The sequence below is a fragment of the Marmota flaviventris genome, chromosome 18 (assembly GCF_047511675.1).
Source record: "Marmota flaviventris isolate mMarFla1 chromosome 18, mMarFla1.hap1, whole genome shotgun sequence".
NCBI lineage: Eukaryota > Metazoa > Chordata > Mammalia > Rodentia > Sciuridae > Marmota > Marmota flaviventris.
In genome coordinates, this window is record NC_092515.1 from 19,572,190 (window position 1) to 19,596,449 (window position 24,260).

The 24,260-nt window shown below is 40.7% G+C and overlaps 1 protein-coding gene across 1 annotated transcript; it reads right to left on the reverse strand.

The window, feature by feature from the left end:
- Positions 1–1,240: 1,240 nt before the first annotated feature.
- Positions 1,241–11,569, reverse strand: Nudt19 (nudix hydrolase 19). The gene is made up of 3 exons (XM_027941446.2): positions 10,679–11,569; positions 4,689–4,896; positions 1,241–3,464 (listed from the first exon to the last, which is right to left on the reverse strand). The coding sequence occupies exons 1-3, from the start codon at positions 11,474–11,476 to the stop codon at positions 3,259–3,261; spliced, it is 1,212 nt and encodes a 403-aa protein (XP_027797247.2). The 5' UTR covers positions 11,477–11,569; the 3' UTR covers positions 1,241–3,258.
- Between the last annotated feature and the right edge of the window lie 12,691 nt (positions 11,570–24,260).

The following is a 24,260-nucleotide window of genomic DNA, read 5'->3' on the forward strand; positions in this document are numbered from 1 at the left end:
GGCCTCGCCTGCCTTCCATCTTACCTGTCCCGAGGAGCCTGCGGCCCCAGCCACTTGGAGGTCGCTGCGTTCAGGGAGGCCCGGGCCCTCCCGCCCTGTCTAGACCAGCGTCCTCCGCTTCACCACCCCGGGGGTCCGTCCTTAAAAGATACCCGACTCTCGCTCTCAGCCTTGGTGGTGAGGAGGACTCCTGGTCCGCCAGGATCCCGGGGTCCAGGGGCGTCCCTGACAACATTCCCACCTGCCCTGCACCTTCCGGAAAGACTGCGCCCGGTCTTTGCAGCCACCTGGCCTTCCAGTGGAACCCAGCTGAAGAAAGGTGCTGGTCTAGATGATTTTCCAGCTCAATCCTTTTTTCTTTTATTTTCTCCCGCCCACCTCTTCTCCCCCTTTTTTTCAGGGCCTGGCGTGCGCTAGGGAAGTGCTTTACCACTGAGCTACATTTTTGAGATGGGTTCACGCCAGGTTGCCCAGGCTGGCCTTGACCTCAACTTTATGCCACAGCCTTCTGAGTAGCTGGGATGGAAGAAGTATGCCACTGTTCCCTGTTGTAGCTGAATTCTTTATTTAAATTATGAGAAAGCAAAATTTCTTAAGTTTACACTAAAATGAGCTCATTTGCAAAGAGAACCAACAACGTGGCCTCCAGTTGAGACAGGGACTGTGGAAATTGTGTGGCCATGTATTTAAGAACAGAGTGATCACATAAGCTTCCAGTTTTAAAACTTAATTTCACAAGGTGCCACAAAATATATGCTTAAAATCTCAGAAGGGTGGTCGGAAAGGATAGGTGTGACTGCCAGGAGAAAAACAGCTTCACCTGAAAGCACTAAACCTTATCAAAAGAGATGGGAAGCTGGCTGCAATGGCCTACAGATGTAATCTCAGCTACAGGGGAGGCTGAGGCAAGAGGATCACAAGTTCAAGTCCAATCTCGGCAATTTAAGGAGACCCTGTCTCCAAATTGCTGGGAATATAGCTCAGTGGTAGAACCCTACCTCACCCTCTCACCCCCACCCCTTGTTTTAAATCCCCAGTATGAAAAAAAAAAAAAAGTGGGGGCAATAGGATTTGATTCTGGTCAGTCCCAGTGACAGTTCCAATCCCTAAGCCCTGGATCCAGGTTTATACCCACTTGGTAGCATATGACTGCCTTTTTTTCTTTTGACTAGATCCCATGCTATAGTATGTTGTTTTGCAAATTTTTTTCACAACATGAAATGAAAACACATGCCAACTAGGCATTTATTCTTTAGTTTATAAGTGTAGTTTCAAGAGATGTGTGATATCATAGAAGACAAGTTTTTCTGGCTGTGTTTTCCTGGACAGTTTAGCATGGAGTAGTGATAGAATGAAAGAGGAGGAGCAGGGATAAGTCTTCATCTCTCTGCTTCTGTACCTGAGGCCCTGGTAGCCATCCAGTAAGAGTCCATATGATGAATGCCACAAACACAAGCTAGACTCTAAAACAACTTTTCAGCGGCTTTATTTGGGGCTGCTGGGGCAGTGTGTCACTGCAGATAGGAAGTCATGTGATCAGTTGAAGGAAACGAAATATTTTTGTGTCTCCCCACCCCCCAACGTACTAGAGATTGAACCCAGGGTCTCACACATGCTATGTGAGTGCTTTGCCATTAAGCTACACCTCCAGCCCTTTATACTTTATTTTGGGACAGGATTTCACCAATCTGTCCAGACTGACTTGTGATTTCTTCTGCCTCAGCTTCCCAAGTCACTGGGATTACATGATTGTGCCACTATGCCTGCCCAGAAAGAATTCCTGGGGGACAAGTTTCATTCAGATTAACAATATTGAGTTAAACTATCTTTTCTATGAAAAAAAAAGTCACATAATTTTTTTCATGATATCTAAAACCACTCAGTCATAGTAACTCCAATGAAAAGTGTAGCAGGGTTAGGGGTAAAGTTCTTCCCCTGCTTATGGCACTAAATAGTTGCATGAATCTGTATCTGTTTTCTCACTTGAAAAAATCATGGCATAAACAGGTTCCTTTGGTCCCTTCCCTGTAACATTCTAGTATTCTCTGAGAATGAAAGACTAAGCCCAAGGCTAAAAGTCATTAAGGAGAGTTATAATAGACTCAGAAGCCAGAAGGAATGACAACTATGTCTGTGGTTCTCATACTTCACCTATCGGGACCATTTACTGAAACAAGTAAAATTGCCTTTAAATCAGTGTTTCTCAGCCTTGGCCAGACAACTCTTTGTCTCAGGCAGGTTATTTAACTGCATCCCTGGTCTCTCTCCACTAGATGGTGGTAGTATCCCCTCCTCAGTTGTGACAAACAGAAATGTCTAGAATTGACCCAAGGGCGAAAGTGCCCAGGTAGAGAACCACTGCTCTAGATATATTCCTCTAATCAGGATTAAATAATACACATAAGTTTTATGATTGTCTTTATTTGGTTGTTAGAAAAACTAAGAAATTTCATGAAATAAGAAATCCATTGTGTTATGCATAATATAGTCAAATATAATGAAAAAGAATTGGTGTTTTTAACTATTAATTCCCACCTTTAATCAGCAAAAAAAATTATACCTCTTTAAAGGAGGTGAAAACACTATCCATATTAATCATACTGAAAATAAACCTAATTTAACATTCTCTCTGAACTCTGTATTTATTAACCAGCACTTAATAACATAAAAGTTGATAGGTCTGTATGGCTTCATATTTCTTTAAAATATTAACTAAAATAGATTTCCAATTTGGAAAACATAATATATTTACTAATGCCACTTGGTTTTAAACAGAATTGGATCTTAGTAATCAAGCTAAAGACAATAGCAAGAAAACAATGGCATTATCACTTGAAGGGTGTCTCAGTCTAGTGTTTGCCATCCAGTCAGGCACTCTTAAATTAATTTCAGCAGAAAGTCTAAGAAATTCATGGTTCAACTTCCAAAGCACATCAGGAAAAATGCTAATATGTGGGACAATTGAAACAATGGCAATAGAACATCTTATTTAAACTTTTAGGCTAATAAAACAATATAGAAGTAGGCCCCCTTGTGACTTTTTTTTTCTCATTTTGGTAACATATCAATTTTATACTCACTGCATACTGAATGATTAAAAGAATAAAATAAGCAAGAGAGCTCCACAACACACTTAAAAGAAGAAACACTCCATGATAGCTTGCACAGGCACCAAGTTATATAATTTTCAAACAAGTTTAGTCAACCCTCTTAATCATTCCCACAACTGAAATAGTTTAGTTAGAAAGAAGTAGCTCCCTACAAATGGCTCTTATTTATTATGTAGTTCTTAGGATAAACATGTTTACACTTTGACTGAACAGTCACATGGACCTCATAAAGATGGCGATTGTGTATCACTATTCGGTGAAATTTCTTGCCTTCCTTCATGATTTCTTTAGTTGTTTTTTCAGTAGACAAAGACTTTTCTACATAGTCTGAATCTTCTAGGTACAGCTCATCTCCTGAAAAATAATAAAAACTTAAATCTATAAAGTATCATTTTATAAATCATTCAAATATATTAATGACATATAAATTGGTATTTATTTTTATCTATTTCATGCATTTGGAACTGAGTTGTTAAATAACCCTAGTTTTACAAGTTTATATTAATTTTTTCTCATATTTTTAATATTTTCACCCTCCCCTTATCCTCTACCCAAGAATTTTCTTTGAGTACATAAAAATTTCTGACTGAAATGTTCTTCATTGTGAACTGTAAATTTTATATTAGTTCATGACTCTCTTTAGTGTATTAAATACTGACATTGATATTGATCTTGACAGTCATACTTTTGATATTTCTATATGGGCTGTTCTGATAAGGTTAATTTAAAGAAGTTGTTATTTACATCAAAACTGCCAAACTATAGGTTGAGTAACAAATCTTATCACTATTCTCAGGAGCTGAGCAGGCAGATATAAAGTATGATAGGTCACAAAATCCCTGCCACAAAACTGAGTTCGCCAAACTACAATCGATCATCAACAAATATCCTACCTCAATTTTATACTCATGGCATACTGTATGGTTAAAAGACCATAACTCTGGTTGGCAGCTTACAAGTTCTCATAATTCAAAATTATGGTTCAGGTTGTGGCTCAGTGGTAGAGCACTTATCTGGCATGTGTGAGGCACTGGGTTCAATCCTCAGCACCACATAAAAATAAACAAAATAAAGGTATTGTGTCCATCTACAACTAAAAAAATTTTAAAAAAATAAACTGTACAAAGTGAGATAATGCATGAGAAAGAAATCTGTCAATGTCTACAAAATGTACTTATAAGCTGGGCACAGTGGCCCATGCCTGTAATCCCAATCGCTCAGGAGGCTAAAGCAGAAGGATCTCAAGTTCAAAGCCAGCTTCAGCAAAAGCAAGGTGCAAAGCAACTCAATGAGACTCTGTTTCTAAATAAAATACAAAATAGAGCTGAGTTGAGTGCCCCTGAGTTCAATCCCCAGTAACCCCCCAAAAATATACCTATATAAATGTGTATGTGATGTCATTCAGAATTTCTGGTTATATAAATAACATTGATGTTTTACAGACTTTGGCTCTATTTAATTAATACCTTGTAGGCTACACAACTTAACTGTAATTCATATCTCTGTGCTGGGTAATACTGCCAGACAGCCCAGTGACTGTGCATACTGACAAAATGTGTTGCTGCTTCACTGACTTACCAGGTAAAAGCTGGAGCATTCCATCAGCAGTTAAATATGTAATTGGCAGCCACCGTTCAGCCTCTTCTAAGGCACGATCCAAACAAAATTTGTGCAGGTCAGACAGAGAGGCAAAGTTTTTAAGTCGTCTTACTTCGTAGAACTGTGGGGGCGCCAGCCAAATTTCTTTTGATATGAAACTTTTAGTTGCCTCTGATGGAGATGACCACTGTGGAAGATAAAGGTAGGGCTTCCATCAAATAGACTGCTAGGTTAATGCATAGGATCTACTTATAATTTTATATCTTATATCATTCAAGTGCCTTGCTAGATCCCTCTGAGACAAAAAGAAACATTGGGGGAGGGTGTTGCAGTGGCACAAACAGTAGTCCCAGCTAATTGAGAGACTGAGGCAGGAGGATGGCTTGATTAGAGGGGTTTAAGACCAGCCTGAGCAACATAGCAAGACCTGCTCTATTTAAAAAAAAAAAAAAAAAAAAAGATCCAGAGAAGAAAGCTGTGCTGATCCTCTTAAGAGGTTGATTACTGAGCACTGACCCCAGCCAAGGTCAGTGAACCAGGACGGATCACTAAGGATTGAGTTGGGAGTTGTTCAGCATAAAAGGAAGAAGATGTGGAAGGGTTATAGTGGTTCTGTTCATTCCCAAAGGAAGACTGAAGGGTAAACTTCTGACAGTGAACTGAGAATTTGATGCCTTCATTCCTCCCATAAACAGGTACCTTGGCTTGGCCTGAGGAAATGATGGACAAAACTCTAAAAGAGACACTATAGGGCTTTTAGCCACCAAAATACATCATGATGTATGACACACACTACAATGGTGGTGAAGAATCAGGAACAATAGGAGCTTTCAAGAAGGTCAAGAAGCAGCCTCAGCCTACAGTCCGGAGACTAATAACTGTAGGGTTTCAGCCAGACAGGGTCTGCCCATTAAATTCAAGTGGTGCAAGCTGCTCTCCTGCCACAGCTTTCCTTCACAGACCCTGAGATTAAAAGAGTGACTCAGGAGTACAGAAAAACTCCCAAAGGCCCTAGCCACTGATAATCAAACCCACCCACCATCCCTCTCTCCCTCCCTTCCTTCTCTCCCTCCCTTCCTCTCTCCTTTTCCCTCTCCCCCCTCCTTTTTTTTTTTTCTCTTTCTATAGTACTAGGGATTAAACACAGGAGTGCTTTACCACGGAGCCGCATCCCAGCCCTTTTTTTTATTTTGAGATCAGGGCTTGATAAATTGCCCAGGCAGGCCTGGGTAATCTGTGATCCTCCTGCCTCAGCAGCCCAAGCAGTTGAGATTACAAGCATGTATCACTGCACCTGTTTCTTAACTGACATATGACACAGTAATAGTTTTTGAGAAAGCCCAGTCCATTCCACTTGGGCCACAGCCCACCCTCTTCTAGTTTAGCATATAAACTCCTTCCTCCTGCCCTGGAATGCAGGGAGTCCTCTTGTCCTGCTGCAGCCCAAGACATGTGGAAGCTCCTAATAAATTCCAACTTTGTGCAATGCCGGATCTGTCTGCCTTTTTCTTTGGTCTTTAGGCACCTTCCTCTTTGGTGGCCAGTTCTCATACACCAGGACTGAGTTTTTCTAACGGCCCCCCCACCCCAAACTCAGAGTTAAAACTGACCTCTGCCTTAGGTGACTATGGATCAAAGGTTTGTGAACCTATATGTGCTCAATTATCCCAAGAGGCCTGATAAATCTTTACATCCCTTTGGCTCTGGTAGAGGGCCCTGGTAGAGGGATCATTCTGAAGTTGGCCAAGGCTGCAATTTGAAAATCAAAGCTCTGGGTCTCCAAGTTACCCAATTGTTAAGTTATTTCCAGGGCATTCTGATTTCTCTGTCCTGTGAGTTGACAACAGGCAAGATGATAGTCATCTTCCACTTAATCCAACCTCTTCAGATTATTCTAGACCATGGTTATGATAAGTTATCATTTATTGCTTACTTGTTACCAGTAAAGCTCTGCTCAAAATGCTTTATATAAAATATTTCTAGTCCTTAGGATAATGCTGCAAAGTCCCATTTTACAGATGAGAACATTTAGGTAGCTCCTCTAACTAGAAAATCTTGGTTTCAAACTCTTGGGGTATCTGACTCCAAATTCCACTGTTTCTACTAGATTTTTGAACCTCAACACAACTGACACCAGGCCAAAAGTCTTTGTTGAGGGCTGCTGTGTACTCACTGAAACAGGGATACCAGCAGCATCCTTGGGCTCTACCCACTAGATGGCAGTAACAACCCCCTAATTGTGACTACCAAAAAAAAAAGGCTCCAGACATTGCCAAGTGTACCCCTGGATGGGGTGGGCAAATCACCCCCATTTAAGAACCACTCATCTAAGCTAACTTAAGAATTACTAGCCGGGTATGGTGGTGTACATTTAAAGCACCTGCACTGAGGAAACTGAGGTGGGAGAATCACTGACTCCACAAATTCAAGACCAGCCTGGGCAAGATAGTGAGGTCCATCTCAAAAAAAAACTGTTTATTGGAACTTCCTCTTCCACACATGAGAGTTTGAATTATACTCCTTTGGCCAATTGAATAGTAGAGCACAGGATAAAATCTATGAAACAACTATTTCCAGACACTGAAAAAAGCAGTACTATAATTTCTCAGAAAAGAAAAATGAATGAGGTGAACCCTACCATTGTCTGGAGTTTCTGCCTAAAAATATCGGACAAGGAGAGAGAACCTAATCAGAGTCTAGGATTCTTGAAGACTTGAGAAGACAGAAATCAGAATTTGGGAAGCTCACACAGGCTAGCATTTGGACACAGTGGACCTAAGAGGAAGGATCTACACAGAATAGAAAATCTGTACAGAGCACCCTTGAATCTTTGCTAAACACACATCTGGCCATGCAGAAGGTGAAACGATATGGTATTGGAAAAGATGATATCCAAAGAAGGAACGACTGGGGCTGTGACTGTGGCTCAGTGGGGCTGTGACTGTGGCCTGGCATGCATGAGGCAATGGGTTTGACCCTCAGCACCACATAAAAACAAAATAAAGGTAGTGTCACCCACAACTAAAACATTAAAAGGGGGGAGGAGGGGGGAGGAGAGGGAAGAAGAACAACAATTACCTAAAAGCTTAAGACTAAATTCCCAGAGCTCATTTAGGGCCAAGAATTTTTCAAATTCCCTCCAACGATTCAATATAAGGAGCATTCAAATAAACTCCCTACCAGTCACACAATGGAAGTGCGGCTAAATTGGCTCTAAATTAAAGGATACTGTAGATACACTCAAAAATCATTTAAAATAAATCTCAAAAGTATTAAGTTGTAGTAAATGTTGCCAACACCATTTAAAGAAATATGGCAAAATCGAGCACTTAACAACATAAAACGAAAATTTCCAACATCTAATAAAAAATTATAAGACATGACAAAAGTAGGAAATGTGATCCATAACTAGAAGAAAATCAGTCAATATAAAAGACCAAGAAATTACAAATAACATGGAGTTGGAGAGAAGTTTATTTTTTGTCTGTACTTCAGATTGAATCCAGGGATGCTTTACCACTAAGCTATATCCCTGATCCTTTTTATTTTTTATTTTGAGACAAGATCTCACTAAGTTGCTTAGGCTGGTCTTGAACTTGCAATCCTCTTGTCTCAGCCCCTGAATCACTGAAGTATTATTGGTCTGAGCCACTGCATCCAGCCAGAAAAGATCATTACCCCGCCCCTAATTATAAGTATGTTTCACTGGTTCAAAGCTGTAAATTAAAATATCCACATGATGAGAGAAATAGAAAATATTTTTAAATAATTAAATGGAGCTTCTATAGGTGAATAATATCTAAAATGAAAAATCCACTTGGGTTGTATTTATAGCAGATTAGATACTTCACAAGAGAGTAAATTTGAAAACATAGCAATAGAATGTATTAAAATTAAATACAGAGGAAAAAAGATTGAAAAAAGCAAATGAGGCATCAATAACCAATGGAACATTATCAAGTAGCCTCAGATATGTAACTGAGCCAGGCATGGTGGTGCATGTCTGTAATCCAAGGGGCTGGGGAGGCTGAGGCAGGAGGATCACAAGTTCAAAGCCAGCCTCAGCAACTTAGCAAGGCCCTAAGTAACTCAGTGAGACCCAAATAAAATACAAAAAAGGGCTGGGGATGTGGCTCAGTGGCTAAGTAAGTGCTCCTGGTTTCATTCCTTATTACCTGTGGGGACAAGTGCATGGAGTACTGCATACATGGTATAAGTTAAGGGCGTCTGAGTGGCAGGTCACTCCTCTCATGCTAGGTGCCTAAATAGCAGGCCACTTACCCCTTAGGCACAGCTCTTGGCGTGAGGCCATGTGTTGGAGTCCCTGTACTTGCTCCACAGCCCACTCCTCGTTTGACCGCTGCAAAGACAGCTAGCAGAAATTGCATTGGTGGCTGCCTGTAAACTGCTTAGCTACTGCCTGAATATATATATACATACTGCACAATAAACTCATATCTGTTTCCTGCTTGTCTCAAGAAGTCTTGATTAGCGACTCCTGTTCCATGGACCCCCTTGCTGGACAAGAGAGAGCCCATGCAATTACCCATTACAAAAAAAAAAAAAAAAAATGTGTAATTTAAGTCACAAAATAGAGCGAGATGTGAAACATTTGAAGAAATGAACAAGTAAGAAAAGATAGGGACTAGAGGGGCAGGTTCTTCAATGGTAGAGAGAGCTTGCCTAGCAGTGGTAAGGCTCTCTGTCCAATGCTCAACATGGAAAGGAAACAGAAGAGAAGGAAAGGAGAAGAGGAAGATAGAAAGAAAAGGAGTGAGAGGGAAAGCAATGCACATCAGAATAAAATTGCTGAAAACTAATTACCAAGAGAAAGTATTCAAAGTAGCCACACACACCAAAAACACACTAAATGTAGGGGGCGAATGATTAATAGTAACAGCAGACTTCTCATAAAAAATGTATGTCAGCCAGAATATAATTAAGAAACATCTCTAAGTACTGAAAGGGAAAAACAAAATCAAAAAACGGTCCACCTACAAAATGTGCATCAAAAGTAAGAGTAAAATATAAAGAATTTTTCTGACCCAAAAATTTAGAGGATTGTTAGAAGAGCTGGACATTAAGAAATATTATAGAAAATCCTTTATAGGAAGTTATTTTTGTTGTTGTTGTTGTTTGGTACCAGGTATTGAACCAAGGGGCACTTAACCACTGAACCACATCCAGATCCCTTTTTTATATTTTAATAAAGACAGGGTTTTGCTGATTTGCTTAGGGTCTCGCTAAATAGCTAAGGCTGACTTTGAACTCACAATCCTCCTGCCTCAGCCTCTTGAGTCACTGGGATCTATAGGAAGTTCTTTGGACAAATAGATGGCCAGGTGTAGCTTTTGACCAACATAAAGAAATGAAGAGCAATATACATGGTAAATATGCAGGTAAACCCAAAAAGACATTTTTCCCCTTATTTCCAGTCTTTAAAAGATTGACTAAAACTGTCAAGGTGGCACACACCTGTAATCCCAGAAACTTAGGAGGCTGCAACAGGAAGATTGAAAGCTCAAGGCTAGCCTGGGAAACTTAGTAAGAACTTGTCTCAAAATTTTAACAAAGGTCTGAGAATATAGTTCAGTGGTAGAGTGCTTGCACAAGGCTTCTGGTTCAATCCCTAGTACTGAGAGAGAGAGAAAAAAGACTTGTCTACTGTCTAAAGCAAAAATAACTGTGCAGTTAATAGAAATAAAAGTATGAAAACTGCACAAAGGAAAGGAGGGGAGAAATAGAAGTTCAGTTGTCCCTTGGTACCTGTGGGGGCTTGATTCCAGGACTCTTCACCCTCAGATTCCAAAATCTGAAGATGCTCAAGTCCTTTGTATAAAATGGTGCAGTGTTTGCATATAACCTACACACATCCTCCTGTACTTATTTGCTTGTTCATTTATCGGTACTTCGTTTATTGGGATTGAACCCAGGGCTGCTTTACCACCTGGTCCCTGTGGATGCCCTACCTGGCAGCCCACCACCTCCGACAGGTCGGGATAGACCGGCGGCGGCTCGCGCAGGCAGCACAGGAAGAATGCCGTGTCGAAGCGCCGACTGCCACCGCGCACGAATGGCGTGAGCCAGGCGCTCCAGTCGTGCAGCGCCCAGATGTCGGGAGTGCAGTCCAGGTGCTCGCACAGGCGCAGGAAGTGGCGCGGGTCGCGGCGGACACGCGCGCGCCAGGCATCCAGGCCCTGCGGCGGGGCCAGGGCAAGGCCGGGCTCCCGAGCCGGACCTGGGGGCTCGGAGCCCTGCAGGGAGCCCCTGGGCCGCAGCAGCAGCACCCCCGCCTCCTCGAAGGTCTCGCGGATGGCGCAGATGCGCATGGCGACGTCATCTGGCAGTGCCCCGGCGTGTCCGTCGGCGGCGTCGGGCAGCACGGGGAAAGAGGCTCTCCGGGGCGGCGCTGGGCCCAAGCCGAAGCGCGGCTGCCCTTGGTGCTCGGTGAAGAGGTGCAGCCAGTCCGCAGAGCGATCTGCCGCGTCCAGCACGCCGCCCGGGAAGACGTGCGCACCGGGCATAAAGCCTTGGTTCGCGGAGCGCTGCAGCAGCAGCAGCCGGAAGCCTTCGGAGGGCGGCGGGGGCAGTGACCGGGCGGCGGCACCCGGGCGCGTCCAGCCGGCAGCCAGCACTACGGTGGCCGCCCGCCGCCAGACGCTAGAGCCCGGCCGCAAGGGGCCGCTCATGATGGGCGGCGGCGCACGGGTTTGCAACTCGGGTCCTGGCGCGGGCGGGAGCTCCTGGACAGGTTTGGAGCCTTGCATCAACCCCGGCGACCTTACGGTTTTTAGGAGGAATACCGGATTCTCGGTGAATTTGGTTGTGCAGCCTTTACCCGCTCGGCGCCGGCCTATGGGAGGGGCGTAACCCAGCGCGACTCGGCGCCGCCTCGAATGCCTTCGGGCAGAGACAGCCACTCTCGCGGGACCAGGTCTGTTAGCCGCCAACGAGCCAAGTCATTCACAGCTGAAAGGAGGGCTGCATGAACCCCGTTCGGGACGCTTAAGTGCAAGAAGGCTTAAGGGTGTACATAACCTACTGTAGTAAGAATGGGATGGAAACCCAGGCCTGATGACACCTACCTGTCCCACTAAAATCTGAGACCTATAGGACTTTCTTCCTTAAACTAAGGTGGAACCGTGAGTGTTACCTTTGGGGAAGGAAGAGAGCTTTACAAACTCAGAAGAACCACGCTAATGAAAAATGAACTGATGAACCAGATGCCAAATTGTACATTTCTGTGCAGCCTGAATGGGAAAGGTCCTTCCTGAATACTTGTTTTATCTTCCTGGATTCTTTTTAGTGTTAGGGCATCTGAAAATCTCCTTAGGCAACTTAGGTCATTTGATTTGATTGGTTTTCTCTTCTTTTCTCTATCTTTTGGAGAGAGTTGGTTTAAATCTGAGTCTTCTCTTTTCACAAATCCTTGTCAGTCAACAACAACATCTCCCACAATTGCTATTAAAATTGATCACACATTGTTTAGGTTTTGTGAGAGTTAGACTATACCATGGAGCTTCATTTACAAACTTTCATTGTAATATGGAATTTTTTTTTCCTGAGGAGAATCCACAGATGGCACTGCAGTATTTAGGTTGATTTTTGTCAGGATGATTTCTAATGCACATGCCTGAATACTGACTATATCCCCAGAAACAAAAGGAGGTCACATGCTGAAAAAAGCACATGTAGAGGCCAAAGGAGAACACATGCCATACTGAGAGGATCTGCCAACTTCTATCCACCTTGAGTCTGTGTGTTAGTCAACTTTTCATTGCTGTGACCAAAACATGAGCAACTGGAGGAAAGAGGGGCTTATTCTGGCTCAATTTCAGAGGTTTCAGTCCATGGCTGACTGGCTCCATTGCTCTAAGCTTGTGATAAGCCAAAACATCATGGTGGAAGGGCATGGGAGAGGAAAACTTAGCTCCTGGCATTCAGGAATGGGGGTGGTGGGAGGGGCCAGGGACAAGATATAGTCCTCAGTGATCTGCTTCCTCCAACCATGCCCCACCTGCCTACACTTTTCAACACCTCCCGAGGTCCATTCAATTATTAATTCATCCAGTATTAGCCCACTGATGAGGTCAGAACCCTTATAATCCAATCATTTCCTCAAAGTCCCACCTTCTGACATTGCTGCATTGGGAACCAAATCTTCAACATATGAGCTTTCGGGGAAATTTCCATATCCAAAGCATAACAAAGACTAGATACAATGTGATAACTGGTTAAATGTGCAGAGCAAAGGAAGGAATTAAGCTTGGGAGACTGAAGTCACATTCTTCAATTCTATGAGTAATGATAATCCTAGGAGTAATAATATTTTCTAAGCCCTTACTATGTGTGAGGCACTCAGAACTTTGTAAGTATCAACTATATAATGCTATATAATTTATAATCCCTATAAATTTAAAAGTTAACACCATTTTAAAGATGGCTAACTATCTATGGTGGGGATTAAGTATCAGGAAAGGACACACTATTCACTACAAACCAGCACCATGGTTTTGTGGGTGTGAATTTTTTTTTTTTTATATATCAGCTGGTTTTCCCAGAGTATGATCACTCCTGAGTGAAATGATCAAGCCCTGGAGTATAGAGCAAAACGACAGAAATGAAATCTTAACAAAGACAGAACTGTCTCCAAAACCCAGATGCTGCCTTGTCTCAGAAGACTCTGAAGATGCAATATGGGTTTATGTATGGAACCAGACACCACAAAAACTCAGTTATTTGAACTGTACCCAAGAATCAGAACAAAGGCAAGGAGCAGTCCCTGACCATCAAAAGAGATAGATAAGAGCACATTCAAGTGTGCTCTGCTTAAGAACAAATTTTGGATATATTGCTTACCTATTGCTGCTAACAAATTACTCCGAAACTTGGTGGCTGAAAACAATATTTATTATCTCACTATTTTTGTAGATTTGGAATTTGAGAGCATCCTGGCTAGTGGTTGTGATTCAGTATCTCCCATGGTAAACACGCCAGCTGGGGTTTGACTGGGGCTGGTGGTTTTAATTCCTCAATAGCTTGTTCACATGGATATTGGCAAGGGTCTTTCCATAGGGGCTACTTGAATGACTTCAGGACTTGGTAGTTTACTTTCCTCAGAGAGAGTGATCCACGAGAGAGGAAGAAACCATGCATGATGCCTTTTATGACTTACCCTCAAAAATCGCACGTCTTTTCCCCGGTGTTCTGTTGTTACATTGGCCAGCTCTAGTCAATGTGAGAGGGAGAAAAAAATACACGGAGATCGAAATCATCTTGGAGGCTGACCACTATAGGGTTAAAAAAAATTTGGAACTGTAACAAGGAATTTGACTCTTCACTTTTGCCTGAAAAATGTCCAATGCGTGACTAAAACCAGGGTTAAATACTTGGCATCTCTGCCTCCATTTTGCATCTGTCTCCTCTGCTTTGAGTCATCTGGGTTACCAGGAACAAAGTCTGATCAATTACTATCTTGACTTGAAGCTACTCCCTCCCTTTCAGATAACAGCAGCTTTCTATCTCAGACAAGGCCCCAGTCACTAATCCTGAGATAATAGTGGACATACCATATCTGATCAAACTTACCTGGTTTATCGGCTGTGAAAACCCCCAACCCTGGCCCTCATTCCACTTTCAATAACACCTTGAAGTTATTGTCAGTCCCTCAAAGAGAGGACTAAGAACGTGGGCCCCCTTGTCTCTCTAGCTACACTGATTAAAATTCCTTTCATGCTTTTCACCATTAACTTTTCTGTTTGTTTTTGGGGGTGAGTAACTGGACCTGATTGTTTTGGATCCCCAGAGTCAGGCCTCTGGCCTAGCATTCTGGGAACAAATCTATCTAAACATCAGAAGAGAACAGGTAAATTCCTCTGTAACCTTTGACTCAAACTGTAGACACATTAAAGAAAAAGATTTGATCAACTTGGCTCCCTATATATTTTGACAAAAAATACTAGGGCAGAGTTTATGACATATGATAAACCTGGAAAAAAATGAGCAGATGACCTGGAAAATCTGTCACAAAGGATTAGAGAGTTTTTTGGGTGGTTTTGTTTTTTATGGATAAGAAAAAACCTAAGACTATGTAGAAAATGGGCAAGAGAGCCAGGCACAGTGGTACACACCCAGAGACTTGAAGGTGGAGGTAGGAGGATTTCAAGTTCAAGGCCAGCCTCTAAAACTTAGTGAGGGGGCTGGGCTTGTGGCTCAGTGGTAGAGCACTCTCATGGGCAAGGCCCTGGGTTCCATCCTCAGCACCATATAAAAATAAAATAAATAAATAAAACAAAATTATTAAGTAAAAAACTTAGTGAGGCCCTAAGCAACTTAGTGAAACCCGTATCAAAAATAAAAAGGGCAGGATGGGATTGTAGCTCAGTGTAGAGTGCTTGCCTAACATGTGTGAAGCACAGGGTTCAATTCTCAGCACCACATATAAATAAATAAAGTTCTATCAACAACTAAAAAATGTTAATAATAAAAACTTAAAAATAATAAAAATGGCTGGGGATATAGTTCAGTGGTAAAGTACCCATGGGTTAAGTCCCCAGTACCAAAATTTTAAAAAAGGGCAAGAGATGTGAAAAGACAGTTCATATTTATTTACTTAAGTTATTTACTTAAGGCCATATGGCCAGCAAGTGTTGGATCTGTCTTCAAACCTACCAACATGTGTTTTTCCTGTGACATGGCACCTTGCCAGCTGCTCCAGGCCTGACAATAAATGCATACAGCCATCCCTAATGAGCGTACCAATTACCGTGTGTCACTAGGTCACAAGAGAGTGGGTTTATGACAACAGTTGCTCACTTTGTAGCTAAAAACATGTGACTCCTCATTCTTTAAAATATCCACCCTAGCTGTCATTACAATAAGAAATGTTCTTATTTGATTTATTAGAACATGCATAACCTTGAATAAAAACAAACAAACTTTCTAAACAGGACATGTTACAGTATTTCAATCTCAAGTTCATCAAGTCTAAACTTATTCCTATTATTTATCAGGTTTTTGTCAGTTTAAAAAAGGGGATGGAAAGAGGCTGTGATCTATAGGGCGAGCCATGGAGAGATAATTTCAGTTTGAAAGCTCACTAGTTACAGTTGTGTTTTTTTAACCTGTCCCAAACAAGCCAAGTCACTGGGGATAAACAAAATTCACCAACAGATGACCAGTAACATCCTGAACTCCAAGACTCAGCACATGAAAATAATTTCTCATAATATTATTAAAGAAGAGCTTTAAGAAAATTCTGCTATGGTTTGGATCATGGTTCAACTGTGTCCCCCAAGGGTTCATGCGTTAGAAGCTTGATTCTCAGTGTGTGATGCTAGGAGGTGGTGGAATCTTTAAACAGTGGGGTCCAAGCCAGGCGTGGTGGTGCATAATCCCTATAATCCCTAGTGTCTCCAGAGGCTGAGGCAGGAGGATCACAAGTTCAAAGCCAGCCTCAGCAACTCAGTGAGGCCCTAAGCAACGTAGTGAGACCCTGTCTTAAAATAAAAAGTAAAAAGGACTGGGGATGTGGCTTAGTGGTTAAGCTCCATTGAGTTCAATCTCTGGTACCAAAAAAAAAAAAGATGGGGCACAGTAGGCAGTGATTAGACACTGGGGACACTGCCCTTGGAAGAGATTAATCCCAATTAGTCCCCTAGAGAGTATTTAGTTCTAAAAGTGTGAGCCTTATACCTCCCCATTCTCTGGCTCCTGTCTCACCATGTGAACTCTCCCTCTTGCATGTGCTCCAGCCATAATACTATTTTCTATGAAGTGATGCATCCAGGGGACTCTCACTGGAGGACACATTGACAAGGCTGCCTGATCTTGGACTTTCAGCCTCCAAAATTGGGAGCTACATAAACTACTTTTCTTTCTGAAGTACCCAGATTTATGTACTTTTTTATAGCAATAGAAAATGTTTTCTCAAAATGTAGGGATCCCATTTATAGGATATTAAACAAAATTATGGGAGGCCATTCAGACTAAGCTGTTGTATTAGGCCCCAACCAGACTAAACCAAAATGAAGTTGCTCTTGCTAAATGCCACATAATCAAACAGAAACTTAAAGGAAGAAAATATATTCCAAAACAGATTAATTTTTTTCTATAAACTGGAGTTTCCAGCCTACTGAGTCCATATAATAAGAAAGTCCCCTCTAGTTCAATACTTTAAAAAAGTTAACTTGACATACTGACTGTAACCAATTAATTTTTTTCTTATTGTTCTGTTTTCTTGCTCCCACTTTTTTTTTAGAGAGAGAATTTTAATATTTACTTTTTAGTTTTTGGCAGACACAACATCTTTGTTTGTATGTGGTGCTGAGGATCGAACCCAGGCCACACGCATGCCAGGCGAGTGCGCTACCACTTGAGCCACATCCCCAGCCCTCCTTGTTCTCACTTTTTAAAAGTCACTGTTCTGCTATTGCCCAGTGGGAGCTCTCACTCTCTTTTATAAAATGGAGGCTGCCCTGATTCATAAATCACAAATAAAAGCCAATTAGATCTGGCCAGGAACAATGGGCTTGCTGTAATCCCAGCTACTGGTGAGGTTGAGGCAAGAGGACCACAAGTTCAAGGCCATCCCTAGCAACTTAGGGCTTAAAGGCCCTAAGCACCTGTCTGAAAATAAAAATATTAAGGGCTGGAGATGTGGCTCAGTGGTAAAGTGCCCCTTGGTTCAAACCCTAGTACCAAAATAAATAAAGAAAAATAAATTTTAAAAAGCCAATTGGATCTGTAACCAGAATTGTCTTTCCATAATGACATCATTCTGGAAGTGGCAAAATAATAGGTACAGAAATCAACTCAGTGTTTGCCAGAGTCTGGAATGGGAGAATAGAATCTTTTTAGGGATGGGGAATTTTTTAAGGATGATAGAAATATTCTATACCTTGATTGTGGTAGTGCTTACATGATTGTTTAGGAGTTCCCCTGCTATCATTTGAACCCTGAATGTCCCCCAAAGGTCCATGTCTTCAAGGTTTGGTGCCCAAGGGATTACTATTTGGAGGTTCTGAAATCTTTAAAAGGTGGAGTCTAACTGGGAGGTCCTTTGGTCATTAGAAACTTACCCAAGAAGGGGATTGTGGGATCCCAGCCCTACAATCTTTTTCTTTTGCTTTCTGGCCATGAAGTGAGCAATGTGCTCCACCACAGGTTCCCTGATGTTGCCATTCAGCACCCCCATCAGGGTCCCAAAGCAATGGGCCCACCTGGTCTTGGACAGGAACCTCCAAAACTATGAGTGAAAATAAACCATTTCTCTTTAAGAATTAATTATCTTTGGCATTTGTTGTAATGTTAGAAAACTATTATAACCCTTAATCTTGATTTTGCTTTCCATGGTTTCACTTACCCAAGGTCAACAATAGTTCAAAATATTAAATGGAATATTCCAGAAATAATTTGAAAGTTTTAAATTGTGTGCTATTATGAGTAGAGCAATGACATCTTTCATGGTACAATCCATCCTGCCCAGGACATGAATCATCCCTTTGTCCAGCTTTACAGGCTTCACACTTTACAGGCTTCCAACCCATTATTCACATAGTACCCTTCCCTATCATCAGGTTGTCTGTCACAGTGTTGTGCTTGTGTTCAAGCTACATCATTTATCTCCCTTGATCTGACACAGGCATTGTATTATTTCACACCATCACAAGAAGAAAGGCAAGGACAGTAAAATCAACTTTATCTTAGGTATGTAAGTGTAGGAGAAAGTCTAGTATAGATAGGATTTGGTTCTTTCAGGTATCCATTAGGGGTCTTGGAACATATTCCCCCCCACTGATAAAGGGGCCTACTGTATACATTTGTCAAAACTCAAAAACTGCACATCTGAAAGCAGTAAATTTTACTGTATTTAAATTATACCTCAATAAACTTGACTTTAAAAATATATAGATTGGGGCTGGGGATGTGGCTCAATTGGTAGCGCACTCACCTGGCATGCACGGGGCGCTGGGTTCGATCCTCAGCACCACATAAAAATAAAGATGTTGTGTCCACAAAAAACTAAAAAATAAATATAATATATATAGAGAGATAGATAGATAGATATAGATATATATCTATAGATAGATAGATTGGTGTGGTGGCACATGTCTGTAATCCCAGCTATTTGGGAGGCTAAGGCAGAAAGATTTCAAGTTTAAGACCGGCCTGGGCAACTTAGCTAGACTTTGTCTCGAAATGAAATAAAAAAGAGCTGGGGGTGCTGGGGTTGTGGCTCAGCAGTGGAGTGCTCACCTAGCATGTGCAGGGCCCTGGGTTCGATCCTCAGCACCACATAAAAATAAATAAAATAAAGGTATTGTGTCCAACTACAACTAAAAAAAGGATATTAAAAAAAAAAAAAACTGGGGATGTTGTTCTACAGCACTTATTTGGTATGTATGATGCCCTGGGTTCAATCCCCAGTACTGAAAAAAAAAGTAGATTCCAACTTCCTCTAGACATTTTCATTGTATATGTGGCATAATATGAATATATTTGTCTTTGTCTCTAGCTCCTGAGTTTCTAAAATCCTTACAATTTCCTGAATGTTAAGAATAGATTTATGTCAAATGTGTCCCTTTGCTAACTCCTAAATTTGTTACTGAAATGATAAGGTAACAGGGTTAGAGCATTAGAGGTTTGGTAATTTCAACTCCACATACCAACCTCCAGGAAAGAGGGACAGCTACAGAGTAAGATCTATAAAAACTCTTGAACAAGTGATTTGATAAGTTTCTGGATTGTTGAACATAGAGGTGCAGATGAGAGTCCTCCCCTCCCAGACCTTGCCCTGTCCATCTCTTCATCTGGCTGTTCATCTGTGTCCTTGAGGAGATTTTTTAATGGCACCTGTAACTAAGGTGTTTCCCCTGAGTTCTGATGGCTGTCCTAACAAATTATTGATGTTGTCAACATAAAATGAGCTACAGGACTGACACTGCAAAACAGAGTTTATTTGGACCATCGAGAGATTGCAATCCAGGAGATACAGGCTATGGCAGACCATAGGCATACACAAGGGCATTGAGGCAATGGGAAGGCTTTTAAAGATAAAAAGAAGGCCATGTGAGCCATCTTGAAACAAAGACCACTGGCCATAGAGAGTTGCAGGAGTTGGCATGAGCTCATTGGCAGAGACAGCCATTGTTAGGTAAGTGTCTTTGTGGAAGAGGCTTATCTGGAAAATTGAAGTTTTGAGGAGTTTCTCATATAATTCCTATTATATGCCTATGTGCATGGCGGCTCTTCCTTCATAATTTCTGGCTCCATTTTGTTAGAGTTTGACACAAATTACTCCATATTGATACTGATAATTTCCACAAACCCAAGGAAGGGGGTTTTGGAAGTCCAATTTATAACTATTTGATCAGAAGCACTGGGCACACAGATTAGTGCCTGAAGTCAGAGACCAGGGTCTTGTGGGACAGAGCTTTGAGACTGTGGAATCTAACCTATCTCCAGGTATATTATGTAAGATTTGAATTATAGGACATCCCAGTTGGGGCCTATCGCAAAATTTCTTGATGTGTAGGGGAAAAAAACCCCACATATCAAATTGTTTTTCTTTTACACATACCTTTTCTCATTTTGACAAGTACATCTAGCTTTAACCTTCAAATTGGTTTTTACCAGATTCTAAGTTACAGAAATTTTCACATATACAAAACTTCACATATGGGCTTTTGCCCAACCACTCAATTTTTAGGACATTTAACATAATATGATAAATAATAACAGCACTGACAACACATTTCAAAACATGCTTTTTGATCCTCCTTGGGTAAGATTCTGACATGTTTTGTTTTGCATTTTGTGTTCTGAAAAATTATTTTCATTCTACTTGAGATTCTGGTAAAATGTACATTTTAAATAACTGAGTAACATTTTGTAGATGATAAGAGCATTCAAATTTTTATTGTAAAACAACATAACATTACATAAAAATGTTGAAAAAAACATCATTCATAATTTCACCACCTTAGCATATATTTTCATTTCTCTATATTTCCTTAGAGATCTTTCCAATTTGCCTAAGACAAACAAGCAGGGGACATTCAAATTTGCCTCTGGCAACAGAATATTAAAAGGACTCTTACACTCATTTGACAATAGGAGCTCTCATTTAGCTTATTTGTATAGGTTATGAAAGCCTTGAGGTTTTAAGATTCTCAAACACCAATGAATAAACATGTCCAAGATCTCATAGCACTTTGATGAAAACACCCAGAATACTCTATGGAATGAGTTGGAAAATAAATAAATCAGAGAAATGTTTTTCCAGAAATCCACCTTGTCCTCACAGACACAAGAGCCACAGCATTGACCTTGGTCAATTCCTGAAAGCCAGAGGAAACGGTATTTGAAATATGACTTTGATCTGTGTTTAATCCAGTGGAAGTTCTCTCATGCAGGGACTGTTCTTGGTACATTCCTTCTTGAATTAAAAGCTGAGTATAATCATATTGTAGAAAAGCACCTGGAGATGTATAGTCTGGAAGTATTTCTGAACATCTATTTATGTAACAAAATCTGTGAAGGGTAAATATGTTGATCAGGATGTTCACTTCCATTAAGACGTGGGCAAAGGAAATGAAGAATACTTTTTTAAGATCACAAGTTGATAGCTGGATCATTTGAGGGTGCCTTTTCCCACTGTTATAAAGACTGCACATTATCTTTAAATTTTGGCCTATTGATAAGCATTTTAGTTAGAACTTGTGAACATAAAATATCATTTAAAGAGAAGATCTGAAGCTTTTAATTCCACCCTAGATCTGATGCCACATACAGAAACAACCCCTACTGTCCTCATGTTTCCTGACATTAGGCAGCTAATGCAGTTATAGTTCTGAGGTTGCCACCTTACTTACAGAATACCCTTCTTTCAGCCTCCGTGACAAATGACAAGAGTTTGTATCTGCAGTTTCCCAGAATCCATTTAGGTGGCCTGATTGGTGGGCTAAATAAACTTTAAATACATATTGGGTTTTACTTTGAGTCTGAATTTAAATTCCTCATCTAATTTAAACACAATAAATAAATAGCATATATACACATTTCCTTTTCTCTTTCTCTCCCTCTTCGTGGTGCTGGGGATCAAACCCAGGACCTTGTTTATCCTTAGCCCCACCTTTGATTTTTAAAATCTATCCTCTAATTCTGATGTGCACTAAATCACAGCAAGCTTCGTTATTTCTGATTTTTAAAATTAATATAGAGTTTTAAATAATTTCTTGCTAATTTTAGACAATAACCATTGAACTGTAAGATTGCATTCTAATATGCACCAACACTAACTAATAAACAAACCCCAAAGCCAAACTAACTAGCAAAATAACTCTTTATTGTTTAACTGCATTCTATTAAACGCTTTAAGCTCTAGAAGGGATCTTTGAATTATACAGTCAAAACCTCTATTTCACAAATGAGGGATTTGAGGCACCAGGAGGTCAATACTTGTTGAGGTACTCAGACAGAGGCAGAATTCCCTGCCCATCATGGCTAGCTGGGCCTTGGGGACGGAGACATACCCCAAAGGAATGTGGATATGAATTCTATAACATTTTATTTCTCAGATGGACATATAGGTTCACACTTTGAGGCTTGCATCCTTACAAAACATTCATTATAGAATGGAAGAGCACATTCTGAGAAGGACCAAAGTAGCTAAAAATGAATCAGAGTGCACATTGGGATACAGTATTACCAGGGTTCTCATTCAAACCTCTTCAATCAAAACTACTTTTTCAGTCATTCAGGGTCATACAACTTTTTTTAGTCATTCAATATCACATGCTATTTATGTAGCTTACTGTAAACGTTAGATAAATCATGTTTTATTTTCAAGAAATGCTCTAATTTTATACACAAAAATATTTCCCTTTGTGGCATTTAAATGCATGAGTTTTTAGAACACATAAAAAGTTGCCAGGCATTTTTCTCCTACAAATATTATGATTACAATCATTTTTATTTTACTTATAGCAGTAGTTTAGAATTTACTCTTCTGAAAACATAGTTCTCCTGACAGGTGCCTTGACATTCCAAGTTCTTTATTGATTTTTTTTAAAAATTACCATTGCATCATGGTATAGTAGAAATTTAAATTTATTATTTAAAGTAGTGGTTTAAGTATCAAACGTCAAAATTAAGTCAGGCTTCTATCAAAAAGCAATCTTTTGAATTGAATATAGAAAAGGAGAGCAGAAGCTCGGTGTGGCTAGCACTCGCCTGTAATCCCAGCGACTCTGGAGACTGAAGCAGGAGGATCACAAGTTTGAGGCCAGTCTCAGCAACTTAGCAAGACCCTGTCTCAAAATTTAAAAAATAAAATGAAAATAAAAAGGTCTGGTAAAGCACCCTTGGGTTTAATCCCCACTACCAAAAAAAAAAAAAAAAAAAAAAAAAGAAAGAAAGAAAGAAAGAGGGCAGGGAGCAATCTATTGCACAAGGCAGAAAGTGATTTTGCATTTGTCATAGCTGAAGTTCCATAGGTTAACAAGCCCAAAGGATAAATATATTTATTGTAATTCAGCCTTTTCTTTTTGTAACATTTCATCACTAATTTCATTGAGCAGAGATCCTCAGAGCAGGTGCACATCTGATTGCTCTTATAATACCCAAGGAACTGGCAAATGGGTGGAAGGAGAGACAAGGAAACTTGTTTGCCCTATTTACTCTCAACGGATTACCAAACAGCAGATGGATTGTTTTTAAAACAGGTTCTACTGAATTTTTTTTTTTTCATGACCCAAAACACCCTGAGAAGAATAGAGGTTGCAGTCTTTGAAATGGCAGAACATCTTTAGGGCTTTTTTGTTTTTTAATTTTTTTTAGTTATTGATAGACCTTTATTTATTTATATGTAGTGCTGAGAATTGAACCCAGTGCCTCATACATGCCAGACACGTGTGCTACTGCTGATCCCCAGCCCCAGCACCTAGGTCTTATTTTTTAAGGACGTTTTTCAACACTGGTTTACAAAGTGTCCTAGCATTCTCTTGCTTGAGAGAGATTAGACTTTGGAGAGGGTGATAGACTCATGTTGTGTTGTGTGTGGGAAATTTAAAATCTTTCTACGTCATCTCCAAAAGCGCCCTGGCAAGACAGGTGCAAGAGAATTGGAAGTGGCCCCTATTCAGACTCATCCAGATTGAGTGAAGCAGAAGGAGCTTCTCATAGCAATTGTTATAAGAGGTTTGGTCAGCTTAAGACCTTGTGGGTTTTTTAAAAGCATGACCACAGACACAAGCTAACAGATTCTGTTTCCCTACCTGTCGCTGGAATTTATGTGTTGAAAAGGAGTGAAATTGGGCTAGGGTAGAGGATAAGGAGCAGTCCTCAGGATTGGGTGCCCAGACAGAAATCCAGCTGCTATTTGCTTCTGTCCCTTGGCCCTCCAAGCTGCTCTTGTGGAAAACTGTCAATTCCTTCCACCTGATCCCCTTTCTCACTTCTGGGGTGAGAAAGAAAAAAAAAAAATCTGTGTTGGTTTTCAGCCAAACCAAAATCTCTTGATTTTGTTCTAAATTATCTCTAGAAAGTTGA